The following is a 12,551-nucleotide window of genomic DNA, read 5'->3' on the forward strand; positions in this document are numbered from 1 at the left end:
GTTATGCTAGGCTAGCGTAACGATTTTATAATACATGAAAAGTTAAAGCAACTAAGTACACATTTGGTATTTCACTATTATTTTCCAAATTTATTCAACAGCATAACAACTTTCGGTAGTCGTTATCACAAACGAGCGCGATAAATGCGTACTATGTGATTGATTGAGATTTGTAGCGGCAACGAGTTTAACGGATGGGTTGAACTAATAACAAATTTGTTTTCTATCAGGCGTTAATTGACCTTTGCACTGACCAGTTACCCTTTAAGGTACAGAATCCTAAAAAATGGACTGGGTACTTTGACCTTGAGTTTTTAAAGTTTAGTACAGGAAACTAAATTGCATTAAATGTCAGTTTCACAGTTTATACTTAAGCATCATTTAACCTATCTGCTAAATAAAATAAAGGTTGGTTTTCGTTAACTATTTGATGATTATTTAGGAGAGGTGAAACCAGGCCTGTAGTACTTAATTTCACTGAATTTAATATCAATTTTTGAGTAGTTAAAATTGACTTAAAAATTTAAATTTAGAACAACAGTAGCCTAAAATAGCGCCAATTCTCTAACTCAATATTATCATTTTCTGCCTGAAAATTTAAATAAATACTTTTATTATTAATTCTACGTAAATGCCAGGTGCTCGTAACCGGCGGTCCTGTGTGATAAGATGTATAGATGTGAATGAGGCAAGGGAAGTTTGTAAGGATCGTACCAAGTGGCGTTCTTAGGTCTCTGCCTACCCCTAGGGAAGATAGCTTGATATTATGTATGTGTGAAAGCATATTTCATTTCATTCCAAGCTTATATTCTAAGTATGATATTTTAGGTTTCATCTTTACGATAATGTTACAACGGAAAACCAAAAAAATTAAAAAATACGTATTATTATAATATTCTTTTTAATAAGTCGTATATAATAATTATAGTATACATAAAACTAAGAGAGCATTTCAAACATTTAACATCAGTTGCAATCACGAAGAACTATCAAATACTCGACAGTTTTTTAAAGAACATTTATCTCTTTTGTCTTTTTCACTCATATACCATTTCAAAATAGGATGAAAGTGACAAAACACTGTATTAGTTATACAGTGTTTTGTCACTTTCAGTTATCAGAGTTTACACGACGTTTATTAGTATAAAAGTACGAAAATTCGTGATCGCTTCTCAAATGTTTGCGTCAGTTTATGTTTACAGCAATGCAATACAAGAGATGATCCCGTAATAAATACTAATAATATCCACAAGATACAATATTATCCATTTCTTAATTCAATTCTCTTATTCGAAAATATAAATAACCTTAAACTAGGTCCTAATTAATAATCATCACGATCATTTAGGCTGTCTCATTGATTCAGGTTTTCCGATGGCTTCGGCTTCCGCCAGGGTGTCGGGCATCTTGGTGCCGAGAGTCTCTGGCTGCGTGAGGACCAGGATACCGGAGAGAATACCCATAGCTCCGAACATCACTGAGGGAATACCGGCCCAGTATTCAGCCTGAGGAAGTAGAAAGATTTTTGTTGGTGATAATGTTATAAAGTAAATAAATGGCTTCTGGGAAATTGATCAAGAAATTATAACTTCATAATGATCTTAAAATCGAATTCACAAGCAAACCTCCCGTTTTTTTAAAATAACACGATTCTACAGAACAGTATACAGAAATTAACAATAAAAATTTACTGCTGTCCGTGAGAGGTTACTAGACTAATCAGATTTTCATTTAAGATTTCTCGATAGTTAGTCGGTGGTCATTAGTCAATAGTGATAGAGAATCGTGCTACAGGGCATTATTTGAGAAATAATGCAATAACACCATCAAAATATGTCAAACTTTTAATTAATTTCACAAATCCCCAGAACAAAGGATCTCATGTGTAAAGATCTGACTCAATTTGAGGCTACTAGAAAACTGTTCATAATATTACGAGGACCAAAGTATACTTACAAGTACAGGAGTGAGTGGTGCAGTGATGGATCCAATGCGTCCAATCATAGAAGAGAACGCCAGTAGACTGTGTCGGTACTGAGTGGGGTACAGCTCTGACGTGAACAGGTACAGAGAGGTGAATACTACGGAGATACCGAACTTGCCCAGGAGGTACACGATCAAACGGAGTGTTGCTAGGTCTGAAATAAGGAAAACGTAGTATTAAATAAATGGCTATATACATAACATCACGTTTGGTATAGGCAGAAGTGTAGGAAAACAAAGCTGTTTTCGCCGTTTATAATGTTAGTCCTATGTAATAAGGGGCGAGCCCATTGCTCCAAATCGGGCACATTGTTGTGTCATTTAGTAATCAGGTACTTTAGGTTACTAACTAGCTAACTATTGTATTTTTAATAAAAAACAATAGTTTAAATGGATGGAGATATATCTCTTTATCCCTTCAAAAAGACAACTCTAACACTTCTTCTTAAGAACAAGAAGACTCTACCACTAGGTATGGAATATTGTAGGTAGGGTTGATGTCAAGGTTGTAAATGTTTTCTATTAAGATTGTTTCTGCTTTTTCAATGTTCGTTGGCCCACGTTTCTTTTATTATTTTAAAAGATAAACATGATTATTACCTACCAATTCACAATAAGCATTACAATACAGCATTTTATAGTCTCCACGGTCAAAAATTGTTGTTTTGAACGATAATGCTTAGATTACTAATAATTGATATTATAAAATCACGTGTATATGTATGCTTATCTTTATTTACCAAAACGATTTGAATAGAAATTTCCCAGATAATAGTCAATAGTGTATCAGCCGTAGAAGCTAGTTATTTTGCAGTCATTAATGTTTTTATTCAATATCTGTATTATTTATGACCTATCTTTGCCTTTTGATAACATAATACATATTTCCTGTTAAAAAATAGGCTTATACACGATATATTCATGGCAATCCATAGAAACAATTGGTAACATATACAATTCTAGATCACAACGTGTCCTTATTGTACAAGTTCTGTCAACTTTCAAACTAGTTAACAAAGGAGTTCTACAAGGATATACTCTTGGACCTGTCCTCTATGACAGATAAACTGACAGTGTGCTATCAAGATTTTAACATATTGGTGATAAAAATCCCTGATTTATGTTGAAATTACTAATTCTACCAAATAATTTTCAATGTTAAACAGATAAGATTATCTCTATGAGATAACTACGCAAAAGTATCGATAGATTTAAAACACACTACTGTTGCTAAAATAATCGGAATGTCGGTGGTCTTAAATAGGCTAGTAAGATTTATAAGTATGTATATCAAACACTTTCGCGTGCAATATTTGAATGCAACGGGTCTTAAGCGAGATTGAATATTACACAAGTTAAACCAATCGTGGTTACGAGGGGACTCTGACAACCATTGTATTATAATATTGAACAACTCTCAATGTCTCTGTATTGTGTACAAATCTCAAGTGCTTACAACCAATTTCGTGTATCTGAATGCCTTTTACCAAGAAACCTTTAGCAAGGATAATAAGGGTCTTTATCCTTGCATTTTATCTGCTTTTGATAACCACATGCAACTTTTAAGACCTAAGTTATAATGCAGGAGATTATCGATATCCTTAGAGGCGCAATAAACCAAATATTTACGTATTTATCACATTTTATCAGAACCGATTATAATGTACTATCGAGGCATTGGCTAACGATGATAATATGTAGAATTTAAGCATTCATAATTAACATGTATAAATAGATGTACCTAAAGTAATATTCAATGTCATTGCAAATGGACGAAACAGTTTTATATTCGAAAGTAGGCATTAATTCCGCAACGGCGTCATAAATAATTCTAAATCCTTTATGAGTAGTTCAGATGTCCAATTTTTCCGTCGCAATGCATTCATGCAGTGACTTACATTTTTTTAGCTAATATATTTTGTTATTGTATTAGAGAAAATTGTAAGACAATAGTATTTAGAAAGCTGTCTATTTTAGTATTTTCTGATGTTTGATGGGGATCACGAATACAAATAATGCTTCTCAGAGCTATCATGAATTGGCGTTCGTAGGAATTTTAGTTGTAGAAATAGCAAAGATTAGAAACCGGATTGAAATATTAGAATGGAATTCCTAGACAAGCTAATATCTGCCTATCTACAGATGCAAAGTTAGATTGCGAATATTATTATTAAACGGTGAAGCTTAATGAATTACATCACACATAAGCTGAATAATAATCGAAAATTGCCACTCGATCGGACTGATTAAAAATAATAATCACATTTTTATCATTTACCTACTTTTGGGTTTTATAAGAACTATAAATAACGATTTAAAAATGAAAAGTAAGAAAAGAATATTAAAATATTGAAACAATTATAATAACTCACTCACAGCATGATTGGATGTGTTCAAAACTTCATCATTTTTTATCTAAATAACAATATTTTCAATTTCACAATTTTGGATTATTTGTTTTTGTTATATATATTTTAATCACACTTATCTAAATAACTATGACATTGCATATTTTCGGAAAACTTTATACGGATCTGGATTATTTAAATGGATATTTTGAAACGTGGGTCCAACGGACGCCAACTACTCGATGTATAAAAAAACAAGTTAAACGAATTACCTGATGGCATGAAAGCGAAGGCAATGTTACAAGCAGCGCTGAACAAGAATCCACTGGAGAGAGTAGCCTTCCTTCCAATCCTGTCCAAGACCAGCACAGCGGTGTAGAAGCCAGGGATCTCAATAGCACAGGTCAAGATGTAGTTCAGGTACATGGTGTCGGAGAGACTGGTGGCGTTGATGGAGAGCCCGTAGTACACGAAGGTCGTGGTGATCCACCAGATGGGAGTCGTGAGCACGCGACGGAACAGCACAGGGGAACGGAAGATTGCTACGATCACGCTAGGAGCTTCTTCTTCTCCTTCCTGAAGTTAGAAAAAATCACAAACACTCAAGTAGTATCCTTCACTTACAGTTTTTTTCTCTCTTTCCAAGAAAAACCTTGTTAATTTTTCCTTGCTTTGATTCTGAAGTAAAAGTTCTGGTTCTGGTTCTGGTTCAATAGTACGAAAAGTATAGCAATACGTGCCATTATAAATATTAACTAATGAAGAAGGTTAAATTACTTACAGGCCTTGGTGGCGGTGGTGGTGGGTTCATCAAAGCATTCATAGACTTCTCACTGATTTCTTTCCTGTTAACTCTCGCGACCTTCTCCAAGACTCTCTTGGCTTCAACGAATCTCTCCTTGGACAGCAGCCACCTCACACTCTCCTCCAAGATCCAGTAGTAAGAGACGATGAGGAAGCAAGGGATGTGGAGGGCCATGATCATGTACCTCCATGGCTGGATGAGCCAGGCCACTCCACCGAGAACTACTTGACCGACGGCGAACATAGACGAGCATGTTGCGCTGGTTACCACTCGGTATTTTGGACCCACAAATTCGGTAGCTGGAATAGAGAAAAATATCGTCAATACATTTTGAAGTAGTATGAACACGTTCCTTATTCATTCAAATTTTGGAGTATCTTTAATTTATCGGATTATGTGTACCTACTTATAATCAACTGTAGTTTCTGCAAAATCATCTCTGAATAAACCAAATAAACAATTCACTCCTCCTTTGTTAGTACCTTTTTCTTCTCCTTGATCATTACTTAAGAAAACTCGTCAATGCATACATCGATCGATTCGTATTCTTAAACTCAATCGGTTCAGTAGTATTTGCGTGAAAGAGTAACAAACATCTTATAATATTAGTAGGATAACAATCATCTTAAAGGAACTCACCAAAGATATACGAAGAACTGAAGGTACCAGCACCCAACGTAGTTTGTAGAAGTTGCAGAGTCAAATACATGGGGTAATTGACAGAGAAAGCTCTGATAAGACCGAAGAGCGCCAAATTGAAGATACTGATGACGAGAGCTACACGTCTACCGAATCTATCGGAGACATAACCGGTGATGGGCAGCACTAGGAGAGTACCGACACTGCTGAGAGTACCGGCTAACGCACGGAGCCAGTCTTGGCAACCAAGGTTGAACTAAAATGGAAGATCTTTATTAGCAACTATTGTCATCCGCTGAAGGTTTAGGTAGTTGGGGGTATTTCAGGTGCGAATACGCTGTCATTGGGACCTATTGCTATTATTCTGAACAAATTACAATTTGTTGAACAAAATGTGAAAATTCCAGTAGTATTTAATGCGAGTCTGAGATGGAAACAAGGCCTTATTATCCGATCATTGTGAATTAGGACGACGAATAAATAAAAAAGTACATGACTAGGCACAGCACCCATAAATAAATATAAGCTGTTTAGATCATTCTTACAAAGTCATATCAGATAAGCTCGGGTTTTTTAAGACACGCAGTGTTCAATTGTTTTTTCTTCAGCAAAGAATAAACTATTCCTCTGTCTTCTCTCGTAACAAGATGAGTTAAGAGCTCCGACATGTGAGTGCATGTTACACAAACAAACCTGCTGTAGGTAACGTTATTAATATAAATATAACTAAGCCTATAATATAACATTTTGTAGCAAGATAAGCATTTCCGTATTAGCTAGTATTCAAATGATAATGTTAGCGTCAGATAGAATTAGTGCACTTTCGTTCATGGTTGGCACTTTTACCACAAATCTTCTTTTTCAATGTAAAGTTAGTGGTCAACCTAGTGCCAAAGTTGTTGAAACCGCCAGAAGGCGTTTGACGAGGCTTAAGGACTGTTATCTTAATTGACAACAACCGGGACCGATTTTTCACGTGTCCTATGAAGCACGGAGACGCCCAATTCAAATACCATTATACGGTCACCCATCTATGAAATGACCGCGCAAAGATTTTGCTTAACCCACAGATCGTTTACCGGCCGGTGAGCGCAACTGACTATGGGTGCCTAAACTCAAAGTATATAGAATATGAGGGGTATACGTACATCATACACAACAGAATTGTCCCGGTCGTAAACGAACTCGTCATTGCAGTCGGTAGTCTGGCTAGAGAACAAGTTAGCAGGGCAGTAGTCCAGGGTGCCGTTTCCAGTAGACACAAAACGGCTGCAACTCTGAAACCCTTGGGCGGTGTCTGCTACTGGAATGGCGTTGAAAAGCCACTCCGGTTCTAGTGGGTGTTGTTTGCTGTCTTCTCCACATTGTTGGATACGACATCTGTTGAAAGATTACAAATTGTTTATTGTACAAACCGTGATTCATGTGTTCTTACTACTTTTATTACAAACTAGCTGACCCGCGCAACTTCGCTTGCGTCACCTAAGAGAATGGGTAAAAAATTTCCCCGTTTTTGTAACATTTTTCGTTGCTACTCCGCTCCTAATGACCGTAGCGTGATGTTATATAGCCTATAGCCTTCCTCGATAAATGGGCTATCTAACACTGAAAGTATTTTTCAAATCGGACCAGTAGTTCCTGAGATTAGCGCGTTCAAACAAACAAACAAACAAACAAACAAACAAACTCTTCAGCTTTATTATATTAGTATAGATAGAACTTGTATGAAAGGATGAAACAACTTTTCCCGCGTAAATACTACGTAACGGATTTGTAACACCCTGATCAAATGGTTTCGGGATTTGATTTGAACTATTAAATACTTTTGACATGGAGAAATTTGACTAGAGAGAATACGACGCTACGAAAAATACCAAATGGAATGATTTGTCTCGATATGATCTTAACTGTTCCATTAAAACCAATTTAAGCAGATTTGTGACTCACCTGTGAGGAATAGCAGCGGCTGAGAAGATATACTCGCTCATGAAAGCAGACATGATGATGGGGATCGCAATCATGAGGAGATTGAACAGCTGGTAGCGGCCGAACTGGCCGATGTCGCTGACCAGGACATCATCAAGGTCCAGAGGCTTCTCGAACACGCTGCCTTTACGTATATCAGGTCTTGAGCCTTTCCTGCTGCCGACACTAGGCCGGGAACTTTCACCCTTATTGCTATTATCCTCCATTTTATTTTATTTGATTTTTTTCTGTCGTTCTCGGGACGCGGTGACTTCCGCCCCGTACCCAGTTCAAGTGAACCGCTTACTTTGAGTCTAAGAACTAGTAATGTTATCTTTAATAACGCTTTGGATCATATTATTAATTTACTGATAGTACGTTAAGATTTTGTGATAAAGATTAGCTTGATCCCTGATTGGAATGTAGGCGATAATATTGGCTTTTTGTTTTATACTTGTGATGGTGGGGGGGTCTGTTTAAATGTTTTTATGTAGGTAGAATCTGAAAACTCTAAATTATATTGGACGGCCTCCATGGCGCAGTGGTTAAGGTGGTCGCCACGCCACGTCGAGAGATCGTGGGTTCGATTTCCAGACGGAACCAATTATTTCTACGTTCCACACATAATTGTTTTGAGTCTGGTAATATGGTTGTACTTCTATGTAAAAAATATAATTACTTCGAACAATATCAAAATAAACTTAATTTTAAACAGATAAGATCCACTATCAGTTGATGTCAGTACTTAAGACTAGTTTTTAACCTCGGCGCTACCACGGGGGCTCCTTCTTTGAGAAGAATATATTATTAGGTCGGGCAAAAAGTCTTTTCGCATTATAGTATGCACGAACTTGTAATAAAATCTCTTTGGCTTCAAGAATCACAAATGAGTACACACACGATATATTAGTTTTCTTTCAGTGAGCTCGTGAGGTACCCAAATATGGAGCTTTTTTGTGTAGAGAAAAGATTTTATTACAAGTTCATACATACTATAATGCGAAAAGACTTCTTCCCAGACTTTCTTTTGTGAGAAGCAGAACCTTGGCATCTTTATATTTTGTGTACTTTATTTTTATAACCTGAATTACTGAAACCATGTGTTATTTAAATGTTTTAGTAGCATGGAAGTTTGACGAACATATACTATCGTGTAGTCGGGGCATTTGCGCTGCGCATGAAAATCGTTTATTTAACGCCTACGATGGACAAACACTTGTGTGAAATGGCACATACAAATACAACAAATTTAGTTAACTCAAAATTTAAAGCTGAAGAGTGTGTTTGTTTGTTTGAACGCGCTTATCTCAGGAACTTCTGGTCCGATTTGAGAAATTCTTTAGTTTTAGATAGCTCATTTATCGAGGAAAGCTATAGCTATATATCATTACGCTAAGACTAATAGGAGCAGAGAACAAGTAAAAAAAGTTACACAAACAGGGAAAATTTTGACCCATTCTCTCTTATGTCACGCAAGCGAACTTGCACGAGTCAGCTAGAAAGAAATATGTAGGTAAGTGATGCGCATTCGCATAAGTTTATGTGCCAAAAATAGCTAGATTATAATGTCTAGACGTTTCCCGTGATTGATAAATCTGGGTTTTTATGTAAATTACCGTCAAAGCCGATAATAAAACAAAAATAGATCATATATTTCCGAAATTCTAAGGAAAATTCATACAATCTCCGAATAAGAGCTAGTAACAGACAAAAAACATTGGGTTTTATACATTTTATCAATACAATGTCATTAAGATATATTATACTGATAAGAATGTACATTAATTATGATAATCATATAAGTTTATCATCGCAGCGCGTGTCGTTTTACAGCGGCGCAAGGATGAGCCCTTGAATAAATACGTATTATTATTTGCAAAACCTTCGGATAGTGCGTTTTACCTGTATATTTTTACGAACAAATTAAGTACAATACAATATAATTAGTACCAAGTAATGCAAAGCAGCGATACTGATAAAGAAATAATTCTAAAAGAGTTAACGACAAACAGTTTATGGTATCAAAAGCCTTAGTAAATTCGAAAGGTGAATACAATTTCAAATATTAGCCTCTTTTTGTGGTAGAAACTTCGTCACTAGAGTCTGAGTTACATAGAGAAAAGAAGCTAATAACAATGGACTAGACGAATCTTTTAAAGAAGACTGATATGTGAATATGAAGACCAAAATTTAATGTATGTCTACAGTTTGAACAGAAGGCAACCGTAAAGAGACTTGATCTTTGAAGGCAGATCGTTGATTTTCGAGCTAGAGTTAAGTAAGGTACTTGTATCATCCTCGTTCGTTTAGAGCCGTGTAAATGTATGTTGTGTTTATCAGTTGTTTGGTTACCACAAACTCTACATAGTATGGAATCAGACGACCGTTTGTGAGTTGTCCAATGATATTTATTTTATTATAGTTACAGTTATAATTGTATATGGTCATGAACCATGTAACACAGTCGTAATGTTGGGTAAACAAATAAGTATGTAACCTTCAATGTTTGATCCATTGCATTATAACATGTCAAACTCGCGAAAGTTTTAAACCATTTTAATGTATTTATTGTCCAGACATCTTCATAATCAGTTCTAAGCTTAACTTCTTTAACATTACTTAGAAGTTTATTACTATCTTTTATAACGTAAGCACGTTTTAAAACAAGATATTTGCTAATCTTATCGTGGGTTTAACCGGATCTAGCTGGAAGCACGCTGTTACGTATTGCTACGTAAACAAAAATGTTTGGTGGCCGATTAGATAATGAAGTAAGTATAATCTTGGTTTGTATTATAGGGCTCGGTAAAGTCTATTAAAATTATGCTTGAACTATTTTGTTACTATCTAAATATATACAACTCGAAGGTGACTGACTGGCATAGTGTATCTATCGACGCACAGCGAAATGTGGCATGCAGGTAGTTACGACGTACGACTTTTACACAAAACCTCAACAGATTATACTATTAAACCTCCCTCGTAAATCGTTCTATGTATTGGGGAAAACCGCATAAAAATCTCTTTAATAGACTTTGAGTTCATTTTGAACAGACAGTCAGATAGACGCGGTTAAATGACTTTAATTTTAATTAATGTAGTGTTATAATCATTGGAATTCCCAGCATGATAGGTAGCTGAAAAACGTAAAAGCCTTGAACATAATTTGAACGAATTCTTCTTCGTCTTTCACGGTCATTTGGACATACCAACATAACTATGGAATATGTATGAAATATTTTCCACGTGCTGTAAGTATATTGTCACGCGTCGATATTATTGTAGTATCGAATAATTATTCAGATAATCACGCTATCAAATATAATATTGGGCTAGGACACTTAGGTCACGTACACATACATATACGGCTAAAACATTTGGTGCAAATAGTCACAAATGTTGTATGCAATTTTTTTATTTTTTTTATTCGTTGATTTATGTTCGTTGGAGCATTTTAACAAAAGATAAGTCAGTTAGTTAGTTTTTAATAAGACATTGATTGTTATATATTTTGGAATAAATATACTATCAAGCGGATTAGAGAATTAGCTTGTTATCCGCAAAATAACGTACAAGACTTCATTACATGATTTTTTCTCTCCTTTTATCGTATGGTTAGTATTGGTTAGTGATCAACCTAGTTTCATAGTGGTTCAAGCCGCCTCTGACATGGCAAAATTACTGCATTTTTGTCAAAAACCGGTGCCAATGTTCCTACGTGCCCTCCGAAGAAGGGACTTATAAGTCAGATATAAAAAACTGGAGAATAAACCTAGCCGAAATGTAATCAAATCGATGATATCCGAAAACTTGATTACATTAATAATCCTGTATAATATTGGATAAGATATAAATATAGTAATACAAGTACATAAATGTGCAAAGTAGCCTGCTCACCTGTTTGACACTGAACACAAATTATTTTGATCCACAACACATAAAACTAGCCATGAATTTACCGGCCGGTATTTCAATTTCGAAACATCTTTCTTTTTGCTCAGATGTTAAGCCAGACAACTTAGTAAAGAGCCTTGTATGATTTGCTTCATGGATTTTGGAGATATCCAAAACTCATTTTTTTTAGTTAAAGTGGCACGCAGTCTTATGTTGCTCGTTTATTACAGCTATAGAGCTACTTCATTTTGAAACTGCACAGAACTATCAAGTATAGGTAATCGAGATAGATGCTTGCTAAGGCTCTCTACTAAGTGGGCAGGCTATAGTATCTTCACAGAATTAAAATATTTGTGTTCCACAAAAACATTATTTTACGTACAGCTGATTACTTTTAAGGAAAACGACTAATATCTTCGATTTGCACTGTACTAACTAGTTTAGCCGTTTCGAAAATGTCACTTGTATCTACCTATACCTAAAGAAAATGGCTTGTTTGTATTCGAAGCTTGAAAAACAGGTTTTATATCACTATCAACATAATTAGTGCGCATAGTTTTGACACAGTTGTCTCCAATTTGTTTTTGTTTAGGAGAATATTTAAATTTTATTTATTATTAGGTACTTACCTACCTACCCACCATCGTAGGACAAACTGCCATAATAAAGATCTATAGTTAAACATCGATGTTGTTAATAGAACAGTATTTTCGTATTTTAGTTCATTTATTACAAAAAAATAATAACCTATTTAATAACATGTAAACTAATAATGCTTTGGCGTGATTTAGACCTGTTGTAACGTCATCAGCTAGTGCTTGCTAGTATTAGTGTACACCGCTAGATGGCCCTGCTAATAAAATTTCATCTTCATCAGATGTTACTATCACGGAATAATGGAATAAAACAAAAAGAAA

At 35.3% G+C, this 12,551-nt stretch overlaps 1 protein-coding gene across 1 annotated transcript; it reads right to left on the reverse strand.

The window, feature by feature from the left end:
• Window positions 1-1,090: 1,090 nt before the first annotated feature.
• Window positions 1,091-8,072, reverse strand: LOC142976124 (organic cation transporter protein-like). The gene is made up of 7 exons (XM_076119360.1): window positions 7,723-8,072; window positions 6,924-7,155; window positions 5,776-6,031; window positions 5,113-5,435; window positions 4,604-4,907; window positions 1,957-2,138; window positions 1,091-1,505 (listed from the first exon to the last, which is right to left on the reverse strand). The coding sequence occupies exons 1-7, from the start codon at window positions 7,965-7,967 to the stop codon at window positions 1,341-1,343; spliced, it is 1,707 nt and encodes a 568-aa protein (XP_075975475.1). The 5' UTR covers window positions 7,968-8,072; the 3' UTR covers window positions 1,091-1,340.
• Window positions 8,073-12,551: the final 4,479 nt, after the last annotated feature.

The sequence above is a fragment of the Anticarsia gemmatalis genome, chromosome 10 (genome assembly GCF_050436995.1).
Source record: "Anticarsia gemmatalis isolate Benzon Research Colony breed Stoneville strain chromosome 10, ilAntGemm2 primary, whole genome shotgun sequence".
Lineage (NCBI taxonomy): Eukaryota > Metazoa > Arthropoda > Insecta > Lepidoptera > Erebidae > Anticarsia > Anticarsia gemmatalis.